At 38.1% G+C, this 20,336-nt stretch overlaps 1 protein-coding gene across 6 annotated transcripts in view; it reads left to right on the forward strand.

Annotated features, from left to right (window-relative positions):
- Positions 1-34: 34 nt before the first annotated feature.
- The window catches only part of HSPB11 (heat shock protein family B (small) member 11), a 33,000-nt gene continuing 12,698 nt past the window's right edge, over positions 35-20,336 (forward strand). Inside the window, exons 1-3 of one of the 6 annotated variants that reach the window (XM_032360928.1) lie at positions 63-128; positions 11,207-11,277; positions 12,448-12,559. In XM_032360928.1, coding sequence (XP_032216819.1) covers positions 12,462-12,559 — 98 coding nt within the window. In that variant the 5' untranslated portion in view covers positions 63-128; positions 11,207-11,277; positions 12,448-12,461. The other 5 variants (XM_032360929.1, XM_032360933.1, XM_032360930.1 and 2 more) reach the window with 5 other exon arrangements.

The raw sequence follows: 20,336 nt of genomic DNA on the forward strand, positions 1-20,336 counted from the left end.
GGCTGGGGAGATGCGCGTGCGCGGGACCCGGCATGAGGGGCGGGGCCGGGATGGGGGCGGGGCCGGACCGGAGGCGGGGCCGGGCCCTGGGAGAAGACCTGAGGGTCGAGGGCGCGGATCCGGGAGAGGTGGGCACTGCGCGTGCGTGCTCGCGCGGGGGTGGGTCTCCAGGGTTCTGCAAGCCCCTGGAATTGATCTGAGGTGGGGGAGGGTAGACGGTGCAGGCTCAGGCATTTTCTTGGGGAAAGGCCTTAAACTGAGGCTACGCACTTAAACCCACCAAGTCAATGAGAGCATAGGGATGGGGCTTGCGGGAGAGGTGGGGCAAATAACAGCGAGTCGAGAGGCGCGCGCGTTCTGGGGGCGGGGCTGAGGGCCGGGCCAGGCTGCGCAGGGCGGGACCTGTGGGTGGGGAGGGGCGAAGAGCCGGGAGTCGGGGTAGGCGCGCGCCCCGTGGGCTGGGCTGAGGGCCGGGATGGGCTGCGCGGGGCGGGGTCGGCGGGTGGGGTGGAGCGAAAAGCTCGAGCGGAGAGGTGCGCGCTCCCGGGGACTCCGACTCCTAGGAGGCCGGGAGTGGGGGGCGGAGTTAGGGGCAGGGGCGCGCTTTGCCGGGAGGAGCGGAAGGGGGATCGGGATTCCGGACAGTCCACGCGCTTGGAGCTAACGGGAGGCGCAGGCGAGCGGGGTGGCGGGGCGGCCGGGCGGCGGGGCGGGTTGGGCCTGCGCTGGGATAGGTGGGAGCCTGGGTGGACCGGACGGACGGAGCGGGGAGCTGGTGGAGAGGGTTGTGAGGAGGCGGACGGCGGGAGGGCGCTGAGTGGCGGCTCGAGAGGGGACATGGAGGGGTGAACTCTGACGCAGATCTCTTCTCTCCCTCAGTCCTAGAGACATCAGTACCGGTCCACGAACTTTTTTGAGCCCCGAAATAATGGTTTCATTCCTAAAAGGGAAAAACAATTGCAGATTGGAATTAAAAAGTCTATCAAACTGTAACCTTTCAACTGCTACGTAACCCATATATAATGATTTATAGTTAATGTAGGATGTGGGTTCATTTAATGTATTTTATGTAATTTGGGGTGGGGGCGTCCAGTAGTCTGAGTGCTTAGGACCCTCGGAGGTCTTGAAATGAAAATGGCTTTGGTCACTGACACCACCTCCTCGCCTCTGTCCCAAGCCCATCTCGGTCCAAAGCCATTCGTTTCACAGTATATGTAGTGATATACCAAGCTGTAGGCCCGGGCCCTGGGAGACAGAGGGTGGCCGTTTTCTGACTTGCATAAAAGCTCCCAGTCAGTCATGTGGAGAGTACCAAGTCAGGTATAAAGTGAACCGTGGACTTGACCCCTTGAGGTGTTCAGAAAGGACCAGGAAGGGCATGTGACCTGGAGATGAAAGGGTAGCTCAGTGGTTCTGGGACAGGGATGTCCAAGGTCAGGGACCTTGAAAAATGACAAGGAGAGCACCCCGAGTGCACCCCCTTTAGTAATCTAGGCCCTGAGGGAATATGTGTCTATTTATTTAGAGTTAAGTTATCCCAGGTTGGGGGGGTGTTGGTTAAGAGTGTAGCACAAGCCTGCACCTTGGAGTTGTGGAAGCAGCATTCTCTGTGGCTTTCTCTGGGGCTGGTTTGACCCTTTCTCTTAACCATAAACAAGGAACCTTAAAGAGAACTCAACTTCTGCCATTAAATAATGAACACCCAACACAGGAAATAAGAAGGATACTGATGGGTATAGGAGATAGGAAATGAGTTTTGTGTTAAAGTACATGTTGACTTCTCTCAAACAATTTAGATGCTAGGAATGTGAGGCAAGGAATTTACGGAACATTTTGAAATAATCTTTTCCTTATTCTTATACTTGACATCAGTGCTTGATATTTTTCCCTAAAATATAACTTACTGAAAGCAAGTTCTCTCCCTAAGTCTCCAACCCCCACAGTTGCACCCCCAAATATATTACCCTAGGGTTTTTCCACCTCTGTATTCACATTTTGGGCTAAATAATTTTTTGTTGTGGGGGCCTGTCTTGTGCATGGGGGTATTTAGAAGCCTCCGGAAATGCCCACTAAATGCCAGTAGCATCACACACCTCTCCTCCAAGTTGTAACAGCCAAACTGTCTTTCAAAATTGTCAGATTTTCTTCTGGGGCAAAATCACCCCCAGTCCTCTTGAAAACCACAGGATAGAAACCATTGTCTTCAACTTGGCTTCTAAGATTCTTCATTATCTGTTCTCAATCTGTCTTTCCTAGAACTTGATCCAGTCTAAAAGAACCAATGCAGGGATCCTTTCTTTAGTTTCCTCCATAAATTATCATGTACTCTTCTTGGATACTTTCAGGGATGGAAAAGACTTAAAATTTTTACTTTGCTAGTAAGTCCTTTTATCTTTGATGTCTTCCTGCTTAAAGTTTGTTGAATTCAACAAATTCAATTCCTACTTGGAGTTGTAAAAGAAAAATTGTAGTCCTTTTTTCTATTTTGAACATTTGTGATATTAATTACATTTCTCTCTGATCTCTTTTGAAATATTTCAGCCAATTCTTTCAACTATCTCCATGTGATAACTTATAGATCGTCATGAACTTTTTGTTTTCCTCTGACAATATTAAACCTGACAATGTCCTACTTAATATATACTACCCAGAACTGATGTAGTATCTAGATATAGATCACACTATTAGCACATAGCATTATAATATTAGTTATATGTTTGTCCATCTTTCTTTGATCTTGAAGGCAAGAACCAAGTTTTAGTCACCATTATAATCTTAGGTTGTAGTCATCTTTGCATAACTAGCAAGCACAGTGCCTGGTCCTTAGTTGGTATCTAAAAAATTTTTTTTAAAGATTTTATGTATTTTTTTAAAAGATTTTATTTATTTATTTGACAGAGACATAGAGAATACAAGTAAGCAGAGAGAGAGTTGGAGGGAGAAAGGGAGGCAGGCTCCCTGCTGAGCAAGGAGCCCGAAGTGGGGCCTGATCCCAGGATCCTGAGACCATGACCCAAGCCGAAGGCAGAGGCTTAACCCACTGAGCCACCCAGGTGCCCCAAAGATTTTATGTATTTATTTGAGAGGGAGAGAGAGCACAAGCAGGGGGAGCAACAGAGGGAAAGGGAGAAGTATACTCCCTGCTGAGCATGGGGCTTGATCCCAGGGCACTGAGATCATGACCTGAGCCGTAGGCAGATGCTTAACTGACTGAGCCACCATGTGCCCCAGTATCTAAAAATTCTGATGCATGTAGTTCCTCCTTAACTCTGTTATTATAATCTAAGATTGTATTCTTTTACTTTTGGGGCAAATACAGTACACTCTTGCCTTACAGTGTGACTTTGTAATGAACAAAACCTTATGTTTTACACATCTAGATCAAAGGTCAGCTTTTTTACTTTTTCTGTAAAAGGCCAGATAATAAATATTTTAGACTTTATGAGCCTAATAGTCTCTTTCAAAGCTCCTGTGTCACTATAACACAAAAGTAGCCATCAACAATGTATAAATGGATGACCATGGCAAAGTTCCAATAAGACTGTTCATGGAGGGGTGCCTCGGTGGCTCAGATGGGTAAGCATCTGCCTTCGTCTTAGGCCCTGTTCTCCAGGTCCTGGGATCTAGCACACATCGAGCCCTGCATTAGGCCCTACATCGGGCTCTCTGCTCAGTGGGGAGTCTGCTTCTCCCTCTGTCACTTCCCTTGCTTGTGTTCTCCCACACTTGCTCTCTCAGATAAATAAATAAAATCTTTAAAAGAAAAAACTATTCATGGATACTGAAGTATGGATTTCATGTAATTTCATATAACCGTCACATATCACAAAATAATTTTAAAAAGTTTTTTTTTTTTTTTCCAAAGATTGATTTATTTATTTGACAGAGACACAGTGAGAGAGGGAGCACAAGCAGGGGGAGTGAGAGAGGGAGAAGCAGGCTTCCTGCAGAGCAGGAACACCAATGCGGGACTTGATCCCAGGACTCTGGGATCATGACCTGGGCCAAAAGCAGACGCTTAACGACTGAGCCACTCAGGCGCCCCAAAATGCATTTTTTTTTTTAAAGATTTTATTTATTTTATTTGACAGAGATCACAAGTAGGCAGAGAGGCAGGCAGAGAAAGAGAGAGGAGGAAGCAGGCTCCCTGCCAAGCAGAGAGCCTGATGCGCTGCTCCATCCCAAGACCCTGGGATCATGACCCGAGCTGAAGGCAGAGGCTTTAAACCCACTGAGCCACCCAGGCGCCCCCCCACCAAAGCATTTTAAATAAAAAGCATTCTTTACTCGTGGGCCATACAAAAACAGGTGGCAGGCTCGATTTAGCTCATAAGCAGTAGTTTGCCAACCCCAATTAAAATCAATCCTTGTTTTATTGACGTTTTAAGCCTGAGTACAGACCTTTATTGTTACCCTTTTAAAATATATTATTCATCATATCCCATCTTTCTAGCCTGCTTAGTTCTTTTTGTGTGGCAGTTCTGTCATCTACATATTAGCTGACATCCCAGCTTTTTGTCATCTGCAAAATTGATAAGAATACTTTTCCTATCTTTAATTAATAAAAATATTGAATGGCATCAGACAAGAGGTTTTCCACAGTTCATTTTGTTCTATTAATCATCATTCTTTGAGGGTAGCCATTCAAAGAGTTAAAAATATTTACTTAAAGTACTGCCTGTCACCCAACATACATTTCTCCATCTGGTTCATATGGAATCTTGAGAAGCTTTGAAGTTTTGTTGAAATAGTCAGAACATGTCCCTAATTGGTACTAACTCAAACAAGCAAAAAGAAATGTATAGATTTGGCATAACTTTTGTGAACTAATGTTACTCCTGCTTTCTATTGTACTACTACTCTCTTGTTTACATTTTCAGGGCTATCATTTTAATAATGATATTTTAATAATTTTAGAATTTTGTTAAGAATTAACATTCAAGTTCATCAATCTGTATTTCTAGGAATTTACCATCTTACTTCAAACTATGTGCTAACAGTGTTCATCTAACACTAGTTCTCTGGTATCAACAGTATTAAATGCAAGAAAAAAAGCCAAGAAAAGAGGCACAAATAGAAAATGTTAGAACGCATGCCTTTTTTCTTGACTAATCTTTCCATGGCTTTTAACACTATCATACTAGATTTTTAAATTATAATAACAATGAACCTTATGCCAATAAATATAAAAATTAAGAAGAAATGGATTTATTACAAAATATAAATTTCTTTTTTTTTTTTAAAGATTTTATTTATTTATTTGAAAGAGGGTACAAGCAGGGGAAGCAGCAGGGAGAGGAAGAAGCAGGCTGCCACCGAGCAAAGAGCCCAACGTGGGGCTCGATCCCCAAACCCAGGGATCATGACCCAAGCCAAAGGCAGACACTTAACCAACTGAGCCACCCAGGCACCCCCAAAATATATATTTAAAAATTGACTTAAGGTGATAGGGAAAGCCTGAAAAGAACAGTTGAATTTGAAATAGTAAAAGGAATCTACCTGCCAGTAGATTTTAGCAGGCTTACAGGATCAAATAACCTCTGTCTTATACAAATTGCTCCAACAACTAGAAAAGGGGGAAGCTCTCTAACTTATGTATGTTGATTATACAACAAGAGTACAATCTTGATTATAAAGCCAGATACAGGAGTGCCTTGGTGGCTCTGTCCATTGTGTGTCCAACTCTTGATTTCTGCTCAAGTCATGATCTCAGGGTTGTGAGATCAAGGCCCTACCCCATCGACCCTGCGCTCAGATGAGAGTCTGCTTGTCTCTTTCCCTCTGATCCAACTCCACCCCACACCCTCCCTCTCTCTCAAGTAAATAAATAAAACCTTAAAAAAAAAAAAAAGACAGTGACTGAATAACAAAGGAAAATTATAAGCCAGTCTCATTTAGAAGTATGCTTGTAAAAATTCTAAATAAAATATTAGCAAACTGAACCCAACTATGGATGAAAATGATAATATACCTTGGCCATGTAGATAGAGTTCATGCTAGGAACTGGGGATACTATAACAATAGAATATCTTGATATAATTTATCATATTATCAACCTGTACAAAAATCTACATAACCATCTTAGTAAATGTTAGAAGAACATTTGATAAAATTCAGTTTATTTGTGGAAAAATAAAATTTAGTGCACAAAAAGAGAAGGAAATCTCTATAACCTGGTTAACAGTGTCTAGCAAAATCTTCAGTGAATATCACATTTGATGGGGAAATGTTAGAAATATTCCTTGTGTGGTAAAGAATAAGACTTTTAAAAATAATGTTATTTTTAAAAATATCCTGTTTACAATAGCAACAGAAACCATAGACATCTAATAATTAATCTTAAAAAAGAGATGAAAATATGTTTGGGGAAAACTAGAGAATAATTTCAGGACTTAAGTCTTAAATAAATGGGGAGATATGAAGAAGATAAATGAATAAATGAAGATCTATGTATTTGAAGACTCATTATCATGATATCCTCTTCAAATTAATTTATAAATGGAATTGAATTACAATCAACATTTCAAAATTTTTTTCCTGAGCTTAAAAATCTTTCTAATAATTAAGGTACAAAGCATAGAATTTTGAAAATTAAGTAGAGGAGTTTACTTTATCAGATGTTAAGACTTATTATTCTATCCTTTTATATTCAGTGTGTCGTTATATTTACAGTGAGTCTCTTTTTTAAAAGATTTTATTTATTTGACACATAGAAAAATCACAAGTAGGCAGAGAGAGAGGGGGAAGCAGGCTCTCCGCTGAGCAGAGAGCCCGATGCCGGACTCGATCCCAGGACACTGAGATCATGACCTGAGCCAAAGGCAGAGGCTTAACCCACAGAGCCACCCAGGCACCCTACAGTGTGTCTCTTGAAAAGGGTATCTGTTGGCTTTATTTAAATTCAGTTGATTAAGTAGTGTTTAGTTTATTAACGTTTAATGGAATAATGCATTTGTGTTTTAAAGTATCTTCTTGCTGTTTATTTTCTGTTTCTCTTTATTCTTCTCCCTTTTGGCCTTTCAGATTGATCAGGTATTTTTATGATATTTCATTTTTTCTTTTCTGTTGGCCTTCCTATAACTTTTTGTTTTATGGCTTTTAGTGGTGACTTTATTCTAATCCTAGGATTACAACATGTATCCTTAACATCCTAATCTACTTTAAATTAATACTATATCACTTAATGTTCAACATAAGAACTTTATAAAAGGACTATACAAAAAGTACAGTCTCATTTATCCTCCTTTTGACTTTTGTACTATTATTGTATTTATTATTTTTACATCTGTTAAATCCCTACTATTCATTGCTATTTTTAAAAGTCTTTTATGTTAGCAAGACCTGTACTATTACTAGTGCTCTTTCTTTCCTTATACCCAGGATTCAACCTGGATTCATTTCCCTTCAGCCTATAGAACTTCCTTTAATATTTTTTGTAGCATGTGTTTACTGATAAATACTTTAAGCTTTTGTTTGCCTGAAAATGCCTTTATTTTGCTTTCATTTTCAAAGAATATTTTTGCTGGATATAGAATTCTAAATTTTGTGTTAGCACTTGAAAGATGTCATTCCACTGTCTTTTGGCCTCCATTGTTTCTGATGAGAAGACAATTTTTATTCTTGTTCTCCTAGATGTAATGTGTTTTTTGTTTTGATTAATTTTTAATATTATTTAATATTTTCTTTAATTTTCAGCAGTTGACTAAGATGTGTCTAAGTGGGGTGTTCTTTGTGGCATTTATCCAACTTAGGGTTCAAGAACTCTGAATCTTGGGTTTATGTCTTCATAGATTTTAGAAAATTTTCTCCTAAGCTACTCTTTTTCTCTTCTTTTTATGTGTTACATGTATATCTAAATAGTTTGATAGTGTTTCACAGGTATCTGATGCTCTGTTCTGCTACTTTCATTTTTTTCTCTATATTTCATTTTGGATCATTTCTGTTGACCTATGTTTTAAGTTCAGTGACCCATTATTATGTTGAGTCCAGTCTAATGCTAAGTCCATCTAATGAATTTTTTTTAAAGATTTTATTTATTTATTTGACAGATCACAAGTAGGCAGAGAGGCAGACAGAGAGAGAGGGAGGAAGCAGGCTCCCTGCCAAGCAGAGAGCCCGATGGGGGGCTCGATCCCAGGACCCTGAGATCATGACCTGAGCTGAAGGCAGGGGCTTTAACCCACTGAGCCACCCAGGCGCCCCTAATGAATTCTTTTTTTGAGATACTATACTTTTCAGTTCTGGAATTTTCATTTTTTTTTTTTTTTTAGAGTTTCCATTTCGCTGCTAAAATTCCCTTTCTGTTCTCCCATTTTGTCCATCTTTTCACTAAATTATGTAACAGACTCATAGTAGCTGTCTTTGCTAACTCCAGTACTTGGGTCATCTATAGATCTGCTGAAGTGATTTTGTACATTGAATGTTGTGTTTAAAAGAATGATAGATACTGGAATATTATGCAGCCATCAAAAATGAAATCTTGCCATTCACAACGATGTGGATTGAGCTAGATGCTATTATGCTAAGTGAAATAAGTCAATCAGAAAAAGACATTGTCATATGATCTCACTGATACGAGGAGTTTGAGAACCAAGACAGAGGATCAAAGGGGAAGGGAGGGAAAAATGAAACAAGACAAACCAGAGAGGGAGACAAAGGGAGATTAAGAGACTCAATCTCAGGAAACAAACTGAGGGTTACTGGAAGGGAGAAGGGCGGGAGAGGTGGGGTAGCTTGGTGATGGACATTGGGGAGGGTATGTGCTATAGTGACTGCTGTGAATTGCGTAAGCCTGATGAATCACAGGCCTGTACCCCTGAAACAAATAATACATTCTGTGTTTAAAAAAAAAAGAAAAAAAGAGTAATAGACACTGAAGTAGGTAATGTCTTTTTCCCAGAGAGAACACAACATTTTCTTTGCCTCACAGCCAGGATAAGGGGCAGATCACTTCAGTCCTCCTAGGGATTGGACTTCAGTTTATTTCTGATTGCAGATATTTGAGAGAGAGATCAGTTCCCTCCATCAGGGCTTTGAGATCTAAGTAACCAAGATCACATAAATCTTTCTTTGCTTTTCAGTTCATATACCCAGTTTCCTGCAAAGCTCCACTTAGCGGATGGTTTCTTTGATCTTATTAGGGGTTGTGATGGGTTGGGGCTGGGTAGTAATTTGACTTTACTTAGTTGCACTTTAACTCTGTGACACAGCAATATGGCTAAGTCTCAAAAACATAATGATGAGTGAAAGAAACCAGATGCAAATGAGTGCAAACTGTATGATTCTATATATATACATTTCTGGCAAAATTAATCTGTTTGGAAAAAGGACTGTGCTGCTTTTGGGAAGGAGAGAGGGAAATGATTGGAAGGGGGCGTGCAGATGGCTTCTCAAATGCTGGTAATATTCTCTTTCTTTACCCTGGCTGGTGATTACCTGGGTGTGTTAACTTTATGAAAAGTTATTGCTCTATATACTTCTGATTTGTGTTCTCTTCTTTATGTATGTTATAGTTCCGTAATAATTTTTAAAAAAGTGTGCGGGGGTGGAGAAACACAAAAAACCAAAGTTAAAAGGAAAAATCAAGCTACAGAGAAGGAGAAGATATTTGCAACACATATAACAAAGAATTTGTATCCAGAAGGTTTTATTTTTAAAAATTCCTACAAATCAAAAAGAAATGGACAACATTTTTAGAAAACACCACAGTAGCAAAATGAACAAAGGATGAAGAAAAGCAAATAACAGAGAAAGAGGTCTGAATGGCTCATAATCATATGAAACAGTATTCAACCTCACTAATAATCATGGAAATACAAATTATAACCTTATCGAGATATTATTTCACACCAATGAGATGGGCTAAAGCCAGAACCTCTAATAATACCAAGTTGGTGAAAATACGAGGAAGCAGAAACTCTGATGGTAATGTAAATTGTTAAAATTTCAAGATCAAATTGATCAATTACTGACTTGAAGATATGCTGATTCTAAGTTTCTGCAATTTTACTTCTGTAAAGAAAGATATTTTTTCTTTTTTTTAGCCCTCCTGATGACATTTTTATTAAGCTCTTATAGGATGCCTTGTCTTAAGAAGCAGTGAAGTCACACCTAATTAAATATGGTTGTCTTTTTTGCTTTAGCTGCTAGTTTTCTATGATCTGAAATCAATGTTCACCTGCAATAAGTAGACAGCACCACATAAGAAAGGTACTCTTATCATAAGACTTTCTCCCACATATGGTAAGGATATATACACAAAGATATACATTTCAGATTTGTTTATAACAGCAAAAAATTGGAAACACCTTAATATTCATCATTACAGAAATGGAGAAATACCTGACAGCAGTTAAAGTGAATAAATTAGATTTACATGTATCAACATGATAAAAACTTGAAAACAGGCACCTGGGTGGCTCAGTGGGTTAAAGCCTCTGCCTTCGGCTCGGGTCATGATTCCGGGGTCCTGGGATCGAGCCCCACATCGGGCTCTCTGCTTGGCAGAGAGCCCGCTTCCTCTCCTCTCTCTCTCTGCCTGCCTCTCTGCCTACTTGTAATCTGTGTCTGTCAAATAAGTAAATAAAATCTTAAAAAAAAAAAAAAGCAAAAAACTTGAAAACATAATATTGAATGAAAAAAGCAAGTAGTATAAGGATATAAATACTGAGAAATATCTTTTATTTATTTATTTTTAAAGATTTTATTTATTTATTTGACAGAGATCACAAGTAGGCAGAGGCAGGCAGAGACAGAGAGAGGGGGAAGAGGCTCCCCACTCAGCAGAGAGCCCGATGCGGGACTCGATTCCAGGACCCTGGGATCATGACCTGAGCTAAAGGCAGAGGCTTTAACCTACTGAGCAGCCCAGGGTCCCTAAGAAATCATCAAGCTTTTAAAAGGACAGTACATGTCGTTTATGGGTACATATATGATAAAAGTACAATAAAATATAGCAAGGAGAGATACTATTCAACTTCAGAATAGCTATTACCTCTGGACAAGGAAGGAAATAGGCAAAAATGTTAACATTTATTAAATCTAGGGAGTGAGTACATAGTTGCTTAACATATGTGATATTCTCTGTACTTTGTTGATTATTTATTTGAAATAGTTTCATTTTTAAAAATACTAGCCGTGGCTGGGGTATAAAGGGTATTGGAAGCCTTCTTTTTCCAAACTCTCTCTGTCCATTAATTCTTTATAGATACAGCTTTTACAGTCACTTTGCCTCTATATATTTGTCCGTGCCCTGTCACCACCAGATCAAGGAGGAAGGTGAGTTAGATCTGATAGAGTCTTCTCTTGCCTTCTCTGTCTAATCCACCAAGGTCCTTATCTTTTCAGGATATTTTTATTAAACTCAAAATATTACCATGCAATAGAAATGTCTTTAAATCCATGACCCATGTGACTAATACAGAATTTAAAAATAAACAAAATTTGTCTTCTCTCTTATTTTACATTCTGCTCCAAAAATAATGATGGTAAGATATTTTTAAACATGTGGATAATATTATTTGCTACTGAAGTTGATAAATGTATGGATAAACAGTCATGTAGTATGCCTGGGCAGCTCAGTTGGTTGAGCCTCTGACTCTTGAGTCCTGGGTTCAAACCCCGAGTTGGGCTCTGTCCTCGATGTAGCGCCTACTTTAAAAAAGAAAAAAAAGTCATAAAAACATGTTTTTATGTTCCAGATTTTTTTTAATTTCAGAAATAGAATGATACAAGGGCATCTGGGTGGCTCACTGGGTTAAAGCCTGTGGCTCGGGTCATGGTTTCAGGGTCCTGGGATCGAGCCCTGCATCCGGCTCCGCTCAGCAGGGAACCTGCTTCCCCCTCTCTCTTTGCCTGCTGTGATCTCTGTCTGTGAAATAAATAAAGTCTTAAGAAAAAAAAGAAATAGAATGATATAAATAATTTTTAAAAACTTATCCACTAATCATGTTACATTATCCTTTAACTGTTTCTGTATCATTATTGAGGACTTTTAATTTTAGAATAATGATGTCAGTTAATCAGTGTCTTTTTTTTTTTAAGCTTTTATTCATTTATTCAACAGAGAAAGATCACAAGTAGGCAGAGAGAGGGGGAAGAAGGCTCCCCACTGAGTGGAGAGCCGGATGCAGGGCTGGATCCCAGGCACACTGAGATCATGACCTGAGCCAAACACAGAGGCTTAACCCACTGAGCCACCCAGGCACCCCAAGTACTCAGTATCTTGTTTTGTGGAATAGAATAGTGGAAATAATCATTATCTTACAGATTAGTCCTGGGGGAGGTTAGAAGTTTACTTCTATGAACAATCATGTTAGAGTCCCTCCCACTTGTTGAATAGCTTGGTTGTTAAGCTGTGTGCTAGGCAACAGGCTTTCTCTTTCCCTTTTCTCAGATGAAGTTCAAAGAATCAAGAATTTGCTTTTGTTATTATTGTTTTATTTGCAGATTAACACCTGAAGATGAGAAAAATTGATTTGTGTTTGAGCTCTGAGGGGACTGAAGTGATTTTAGCTACATCAAGTGATGAAAAACACCCACCTGAAAATATGATTGATGGGTAAGAGTTACTATTTTTTCTTCCTTATAGTCTTGATATTAGCTCAGTGAACCCCTTCAGTACTGGGACTATGCTTTACAACAACTAGAACTTTTAAATATAGTTTAATAAATGTTTGGTGAAGTACATTACTTGATAATATCTACCTTTGGTACCATTCCTGAAACAAACTCAGTTGTGCATATTTAGGCTTTTGATCCTTTTTTTTTTAAGATTTTATTTATTTATTTGACACACAGAGAGAGATGATCCCAAGTAGGCGGAGAGGCAGGCAGAGAGAGAGGGAGGAAGCAAGCTCCCTGCTGAGCAGAGAGCCCAATACAGGACCTGATCCCAGGACCCTGAGACCATGACCCAAACTGAAGGCAGAGGCTTAATCCTCTGAGCCACCCAGGTGCCCGCTTTTGATCCTTTTCTTTATAATTTTTAAACCGACCTTTTATACAAATACTTTTTAAGAAGTAGTTTAACAAGGCAAAACTTTAAACAACTGTCTCATTTTAGGGAAGAGTACATTATAATATATGGTTGTGATTTTATTCCAAGTTTTTTAGTAAATAGGAATAAAAACATTATAACTTCTCATTATTGCCTATTTCCTTAGTGGTCTAAGCAATATCTTTGCTGAACTGAAGGCCTGACTTCCTGGTATCTACTTGCATTGTCTGGTTCTCAGCTTGTTGATTTCATTCCAATTTCCTGTCTTTACTGTGCTCAGCTTCTTCAAGGTAGAGATAAATATCATTCTCAGGATTTTAAATTCCAAGAAAAAGTAGTTAATGGAAAAACTCCTTTTTAAATAGTTGTGACTATTTTATTACTCCTCTCTTGATTTCTCTTTCTTGGTATCTCTACAATGACCAGAGTTTGACTTATAAAATCATATAATTTTAGAGCTGGAAAGACTTAGAAATTTATCTTACCTAAACCTTTCATTTTAGAGTTGTGGTAAGAGAGGTCTAAAGAGGTCAAGTACTATTTTAACTGCTGAAGGCAGAGCCAGTTACAACACAGATCTTATGGTATTTTTGTGTTCTATCGTGAATTCCATGTATCTGGATAAAATTCTAGCAACTTAATCCCTTCCTTTAAGCCTAGTTGTTATCTCCTCTCTGACATCTGTCCCTTTGGCATCATGTAGGATTAGTGTACCTTTTCGTCAGACTCTAAGAGAATTTAGTGTATGCATCTATTTCCTTTTTATCCCTTTATTGTATAATTATTTATTTAATATTTGTGTCCTCTCTTAACTATGAATTCCTAGAAGTTAGAGATATGACTCACTCATCTTTGACTCTAGAATATCTTAGAATAGTTGAGTATCTTGTGAATTAGATCATCAAATATCAGTCAAATTCAATTAATACTGGAAAGTAGCTGAGCATATACACATATACACAAACCATATATTTATGTATGTATATGTATATATGTATTATTTTAATTTGAATAGGGCTTTATAGTTTCACAGATGTTATATCGTGTGACCCTCACCATAAGCTTGGGAAATAGGAGGCAAAATATTTTTATTTATTTATTTATTTATTTTTAAAAATTTTATTTATTTGAGACTGAGATGCAGATGGAGAAGGAGAAGCAGACTCCTGGATGAGCGGGGAGCCTGACTCGGAGCTTGATCCCAGGACCCTGAGATCATGACTCAAGCCAAAGGCAGATGCCTAACTGACTGAGCCACCCAGGCACTCCCAAAGTATTTTAAAAATGTATTTTCAACCTAATTGTAAAGATGAAGAAAAGGATAATCGGAGATAAAGATGACTGGTTCAAAATTACATAGATAACCAAGTGGTGGAATCAATATTAACCTAATGTCTTCTAAGTCCCAGTTTGGGGTTCTTTGTACTATACTATAATAACACAGACTTTAGATTTGAATCCAAAACTTAACATCCATTTTTTTGGCCTGTGCCTCTTAATCCTTGGTTTGTTACTTCCTGGAATTCAGGTAATAGCTGTTTATCCCATTCTGCCTCAAGAGTAGAAAAGTTGATGTGGAAACTGTGTGATCATATGCAGATATAATGAGATTTACCTTAAGTTGTTTTCAGAAATAGACATCTTTCTGGGGCAGCTGGGTGGCTCAGTCAGTTAAGTGTCTGACTCTGGCTCAGGTTATGATCTCAGGATCCTGGAATCGAGCCCCGTTTTGGGCCTCATGCTCAGCAGGCAGTTTGCTTGTCCCTCTGTCCCTCCCCCTACTATCTGTATCTCCCAAATAAATAAGTTTTATTTATTTGTCTCTCTCCCAAATAAATAAAATCTTTTTAAAAAATTTTTTAAAAAGAAATAGAAATATTTCCAAAGACCAGTCCATATTAATGAAGATTAAGGACATAACCCTTAGTACAGAAAACTGTATAGGATAAAAGTGGTTACTGACCTGATAACAGAACATATCAGAGACTTTTAATGTCTATGCATTTCGAACAAGTACAATTAGACTTTATGTAGTAGATATTAAAAATTAATCTTTGCTCATAAGTTGGTTTGTCTAAATGGAAGTAACCATAGAATTATTTGGAGAAAACAGTACCATAAAATTGCCCCCATTAGACAGTTCTCAATTTCCACAGAAGTAAGAGTTAAAGTGATTATATTTGTAATGGTCTTTGACTCTACTTTTGCCCTTCGGTATTTAATATGTTAATGAAAAAAGAGAAAGGAAGTTCTACACTAGGAAAAAAAGAGTTAAGAGAAAAAATAGTAAGAGAATTAGTCATTTCAGTGTAATGTATAATACTAGATTTACAGTTAAAATTCCTGGTTAAGTGAACTATATATGTTACCTTGGACTAAAAGGATATGTTGCTCTTTGAACCTCACTTTTCTGATCTGAGAAATGGGGATAACACCACCTTCCCTGACTACCTCAAAGTTGTGGAAAAAAATCACATGAGATAATAGATGTTAAACAGTTGTTAGCTGTAAAGCCTTATATTTATTTATTTATTTTAAAGACAGATTTATTTATTTATTTATTTATTTGACAGACAGAGATCACAAGTAGGCAGAAGAGGCAGGCCGAGGGCGGGGAGGGGGGGAAGCAGGCTCCCCGCTGAGCAGAGAGCCCAATGCAGGGCTCGATCCCAGGACCCGTAGATCATGACCTGATCCGAAGGCAGAGGCTTTTACCCCCTGAGCCACCCAGGCACCCCAAGTAATGCTTTATATTTAAATGAAAACTACTGAGGCGCCTGGGTGGCACAATGGGTTAAATATTGGATACTTGATTTTGGCCCTGGTTGTGATCTCAGGGTCATGAGATCAAGCCTTGTGTTGGACTCCATGCTCAATGTAGAGTCTGGTTGAAACTCTCCTTCTCCCTGTGCCCCTTTCCCCACCCCAGTACTCTCACACATGCGTGCTCTCTTTAAAATTAATTAATTAGGGGCGCCTGGATGACTCAGTGGGTTAAAGCCTCTGCCTTCGGCTCAGGTCATGATCCCAGGGTCCTGGGATCGAGCCCGGCATCGGGCTCTCTGCTCAGCAGGGAGCCTGCTTCCCCCACCACTCTCTCTGCCTGCCTCTCTGCCTGCTTGTGATCTCTGTCTGTTAAATAAATAAAATCTTTTAAAAAAAATTAATTAATTAATATTTAAAAGAAAACTACTGTTTTTATGGCTTCATTATAACTAACTATGAGAATTCAGTTATATGTCAATAAAATTTTATTAATTAATTATTTTTTAAATTTCAGTATAATTAACATACAGTATTATATTAGCTTCAGGTGTAAAATGTAATGATTCAGCAATTCTCTATATTACTCAGTGCTCATCACAAGTATACTCTTAATCCCCTTCACCTATTTTACCCATCTCCCTACCCACCTCCCCTCTGGCAACTACCAGTTTGTTCTCTATATATGAGTCTGGTTTGTCTTTTTTTTCATAGTTGTTTTGTTTCTTAAATTTCACATATGAGTGAAATCGTATGGTATTTGTCTTTCTCTGACTTATTTCACTTAGTATTATACTCCCTAGCTCCACCCAAGATTTCATTCTTTTTGATGGCTGAGTATTATTCTACTATACATACACCGCATCTTCTTTATCCATTCATTTGTGGATGGATACTTTGGTTGCTTCCATATCTTGGCTGTTGTAAATAATGCTGCAATAAACATGGGGTGCATGTATCTTTTTGAATTTGTGTTTTCATTTTCTTTGGATAAATACCCAGTGATGGAATTACTAGATCATATGGTGATTCTGTTTTTAGGCTTCTGAGCAACCTCTGTACTGTTTTCCCCAGTGGCTGTGCCAGTTTGCATTTCCACCAAGAGTGCATGAGTATTCCATTTTCTCCACATCCTTACCAACACCTCTTGTTTCTTGTGTTGTTGATTTTAGCCATCCTGACAGGTGTGAGGTAATTTCTCATTGTGGTTTTGATTTGAACTTCCCTGATGATTACTGATGTTGATCCTGTATCTGTTAGGCACTTCTGTATGTCTTTTTGGAGAAATGTCTATTCATGTCTTCTGCCCACTTTCAATTGGATTATTTGTGGTTTTTTGCTGTTGAGTTGTGTAAGTTCTTTGTATATTTTGGATATTAACCTCTGTTTTATTTTATTTTTTTTTAAAGATTATTTATTTATTTGTTTGACATAGATTGAGAGAGAGAGAGCTCACAAATAGGCAGAGCAGCAGACAGAGAGAGAGAGGGAAGCAGGCTCCCTGCCAAGCAGAGAGCCCGATCTCGATCCCAGGATCCTGAGGCTTAACCCATTGGGTCACGCAGGCACCACTAGATATTAACCTCTTATTAGTTATATCATTTGCAGATATCTTCTCCCATTCTCTGGGTTGTCTTTTTTATTTTCTTGATGATTTCCTTCACTGTGTAAAAGCTTTTTATTTTGGTCGCAATAGTTTAATTTTGCTTTTGTTTTCCTTTCCAGTGGGGATATATCTAGAAAAGTGTTTCTACCACAGATGTTAAGACATTACTGCCTGTGTTTTCTTCTAGGAATTTTATGGTTTCAGGTCTCACATTCAGGTCTTTAACCATTTTGAGTTTTTGGTGTGGTGTAATCAAGTGTTCCAGTTTCATTCTTTTGCATTTAGCTGACCAATTTCCCAACACCATTTGTTGAAGAGATTCTCTTTTTCCCATTGCATATTCTTCCCTTTTTTGTCATAGATTAATTGATTAGTGTCATATATGTCACTTTTTAAAAAGATTTTATTTATTTATTTTGAGAGAAAGAGTGTGTGACCAGGGAGAGGAGCAGAGGAAGAGAGCGAATCTCAAGCGGACTCCATGCTGAGCACAGAGGTGGATGTAGGGCTTGATCTCACCACTCTGAGCCCAAGAGTCAGATGCTTAACGACTGAGCCACCCAGGCCACTCCTGCCCCTATGTTATATTTAAAACCAGTACATCTCTACATACTATTTGATGTTGTTACATTGGTCATGTTCATTAAAATCACCTGAGAGACAGAGGGCAATTAAAAGTCATTTGAATAAGTAAAACTTAAAACCATATACATATAAATGAAAAATGAATTGTGAAATAAATAAGCATAGTATAAAAAATCCAGAATTGTGAGTTGGACCTGTATTGTTTTGTTTTGTTTTTGGTAACAGCTTTATTGACAGATAATTCACATAATGTGCAATTCATCCATTAAAATATACAGTTTATTGGCTTCCAACATATTTAGAGTTATGTAGTCACCTCCACAATCAATTTTAGGGCATTTCATTACCTCCCAAAAAAAAGCTTACAACCCATTGCAGTCACCTTATATTCCCCATCGCCACCCGCCCTAGGCACTCTTTAATCTACTTTATATCTCTATAGATTTGCCTGTTCAGAGACTTCATATAAATGGAATCATATATATGGTCTTTTATAAATACCTTCTTTCACTTACATGTTTTATAGCACGTATCAGTGCTTCATTCCTTTTTACTGCCAAATAATATTCCATTTTATGGATATAGCCTATTTTATTTATTCATTCATTAGCTGATGGATATTCAGGTTGTTTCTACTTTTTGTCTGAATGTTCTCCAATCTTATTAAAAAATGCCAATTTGTAAATCCAAGAATTTCAGCAAACCCCAACCAGGATACACACAAAGAGACCATACTGTAATCTCCTGAAAAGTAAAGAAAAAATTTTTAAATAGCTATGAAAAAAAATACATTAACTACAGGGGAACAGTAGTACCAGTGGCAGCTGACTTTGTTTCACAAACAGTGGAATACAGGTGACAATGGAATAATACCTTAAATGTTGAAAAAAGAAACAACAAAAACTCTGTCACTCAGAATTCTGTATCTAGCTAATATATCTTTCAAAAATGAGGGTGAAATAGAAACATTTTATTCCCCACAAGTAGACCTGTATCACAGGAAATGTTGAAGTTCCGCATGTTGAAGTGTTAATGATACTAGGTGGAAATTCAAACTTACCAAGAAATTAAGTACATTGGAAGTGGTAAATGTAAAAAAAACTATTCTTTTTCTTTTAATTAAAAAAAAAGTCAACTGACCAGGGCGCCTGGGTGGCTCAGTGGGTTAAGCCTCTACCTTTGGCTCAGGTCATGATCTCGGGGTCCTGAGATTGGGCCCTGCATCAGGCTTTCTGCTCAGTGGGGAGCTTACTTACCCCAACCCCCGTCCCACCTGCCTCTGCCTACTTACGATCTCTATCAAACAAATAAATAAAAATCTTAAAAAAATAAAAAAGTCAACTGACCACTTAATGGGAAAAAACACATTGTACTCTGGGATTTACTACATATATATGTAATAAATTCTATATATGTAAATATAAAATTTATTTAAAAATTGGCACAAAAGTGGAACTCAGTGTAAAATGGCTATCATAGGTTCTTATGACCTTGAAAATAACCACACACTTGCGCGCACACACACACACACAGAAAATTAAATGGAATTTTAGGTTTTTTTAAAAAATTCAGTCAAAAGTAGATAGGAAAGGAGAAATAGAACAAGAAAAAAATAGATGGGAGGGACAAATGGAACATGAATAGCAAGATGGTAGACTTAAACCCAGCCATATCCATAATTACATTAAATGCCAATGGGCTAAACACTTCAATTAAATGATAGAAATTGACAGAATTTGTCAGACTGGGTAAAAATATAACACACAGGTATATGCTATCTGGAAGAGATGTACTTTAAATGTAAAGTCACAAATAGGTTGAAAATAAAAGGATGAAAAAGATGTATCCTATTAACACTAAACATAAGAAAGTGGCTTGGCTATATTCCTACCAGACAAAGTAGAATGTAGGGTAAGAAGAATTACCAGTGATAAAGGGGACATTTTTAATGTTTTAAGAATTCTTTCATCAGGAAGAGATAATAATCCTAAATTTATACTGATCTAATAATATTCAGAATACATAAAAACTGACAGATGAAAGAAACAAACAAATCCACAATCATAGTTGGAGATTTTAACACCTTTCTTTTAGTAGTGATAAAGCAGCCAGACAAAGATTCTGAAGATAACACATAGTAAAGACATGGTAAAGATAGGATGATCTGCACATGTCAGTCACTTTGACTGAGTTGACATTTATACAACACTATAATCAACAGTGGCACATGGAAGAAGTCTATCTGCATTAAACATTCACTAAAATGTGCTGGTCCATAAAGCCAGTCAATTTCAAAAGATGAAAACCTTAGGGAATATGTATTGAAAAAGAAATGGTACCTGTGAGATGATGGATGTGTTAATTAACTTTTTTATGGCCATGATT

This window comes from Mustela erminea, chromosome 10, assembly GCF_009829155.1.
Source record: "Mustela erminea isolate mMusErm1 chromosome 10, mMusErm1.Pri, whole genome shotgun sequence".
NCBI classification, from domain to species: Eukaryota; Metazoa; Chordata; class Mammalia; order Carnivora; family Mustelidae; genus Mustela; species Mustela erminea.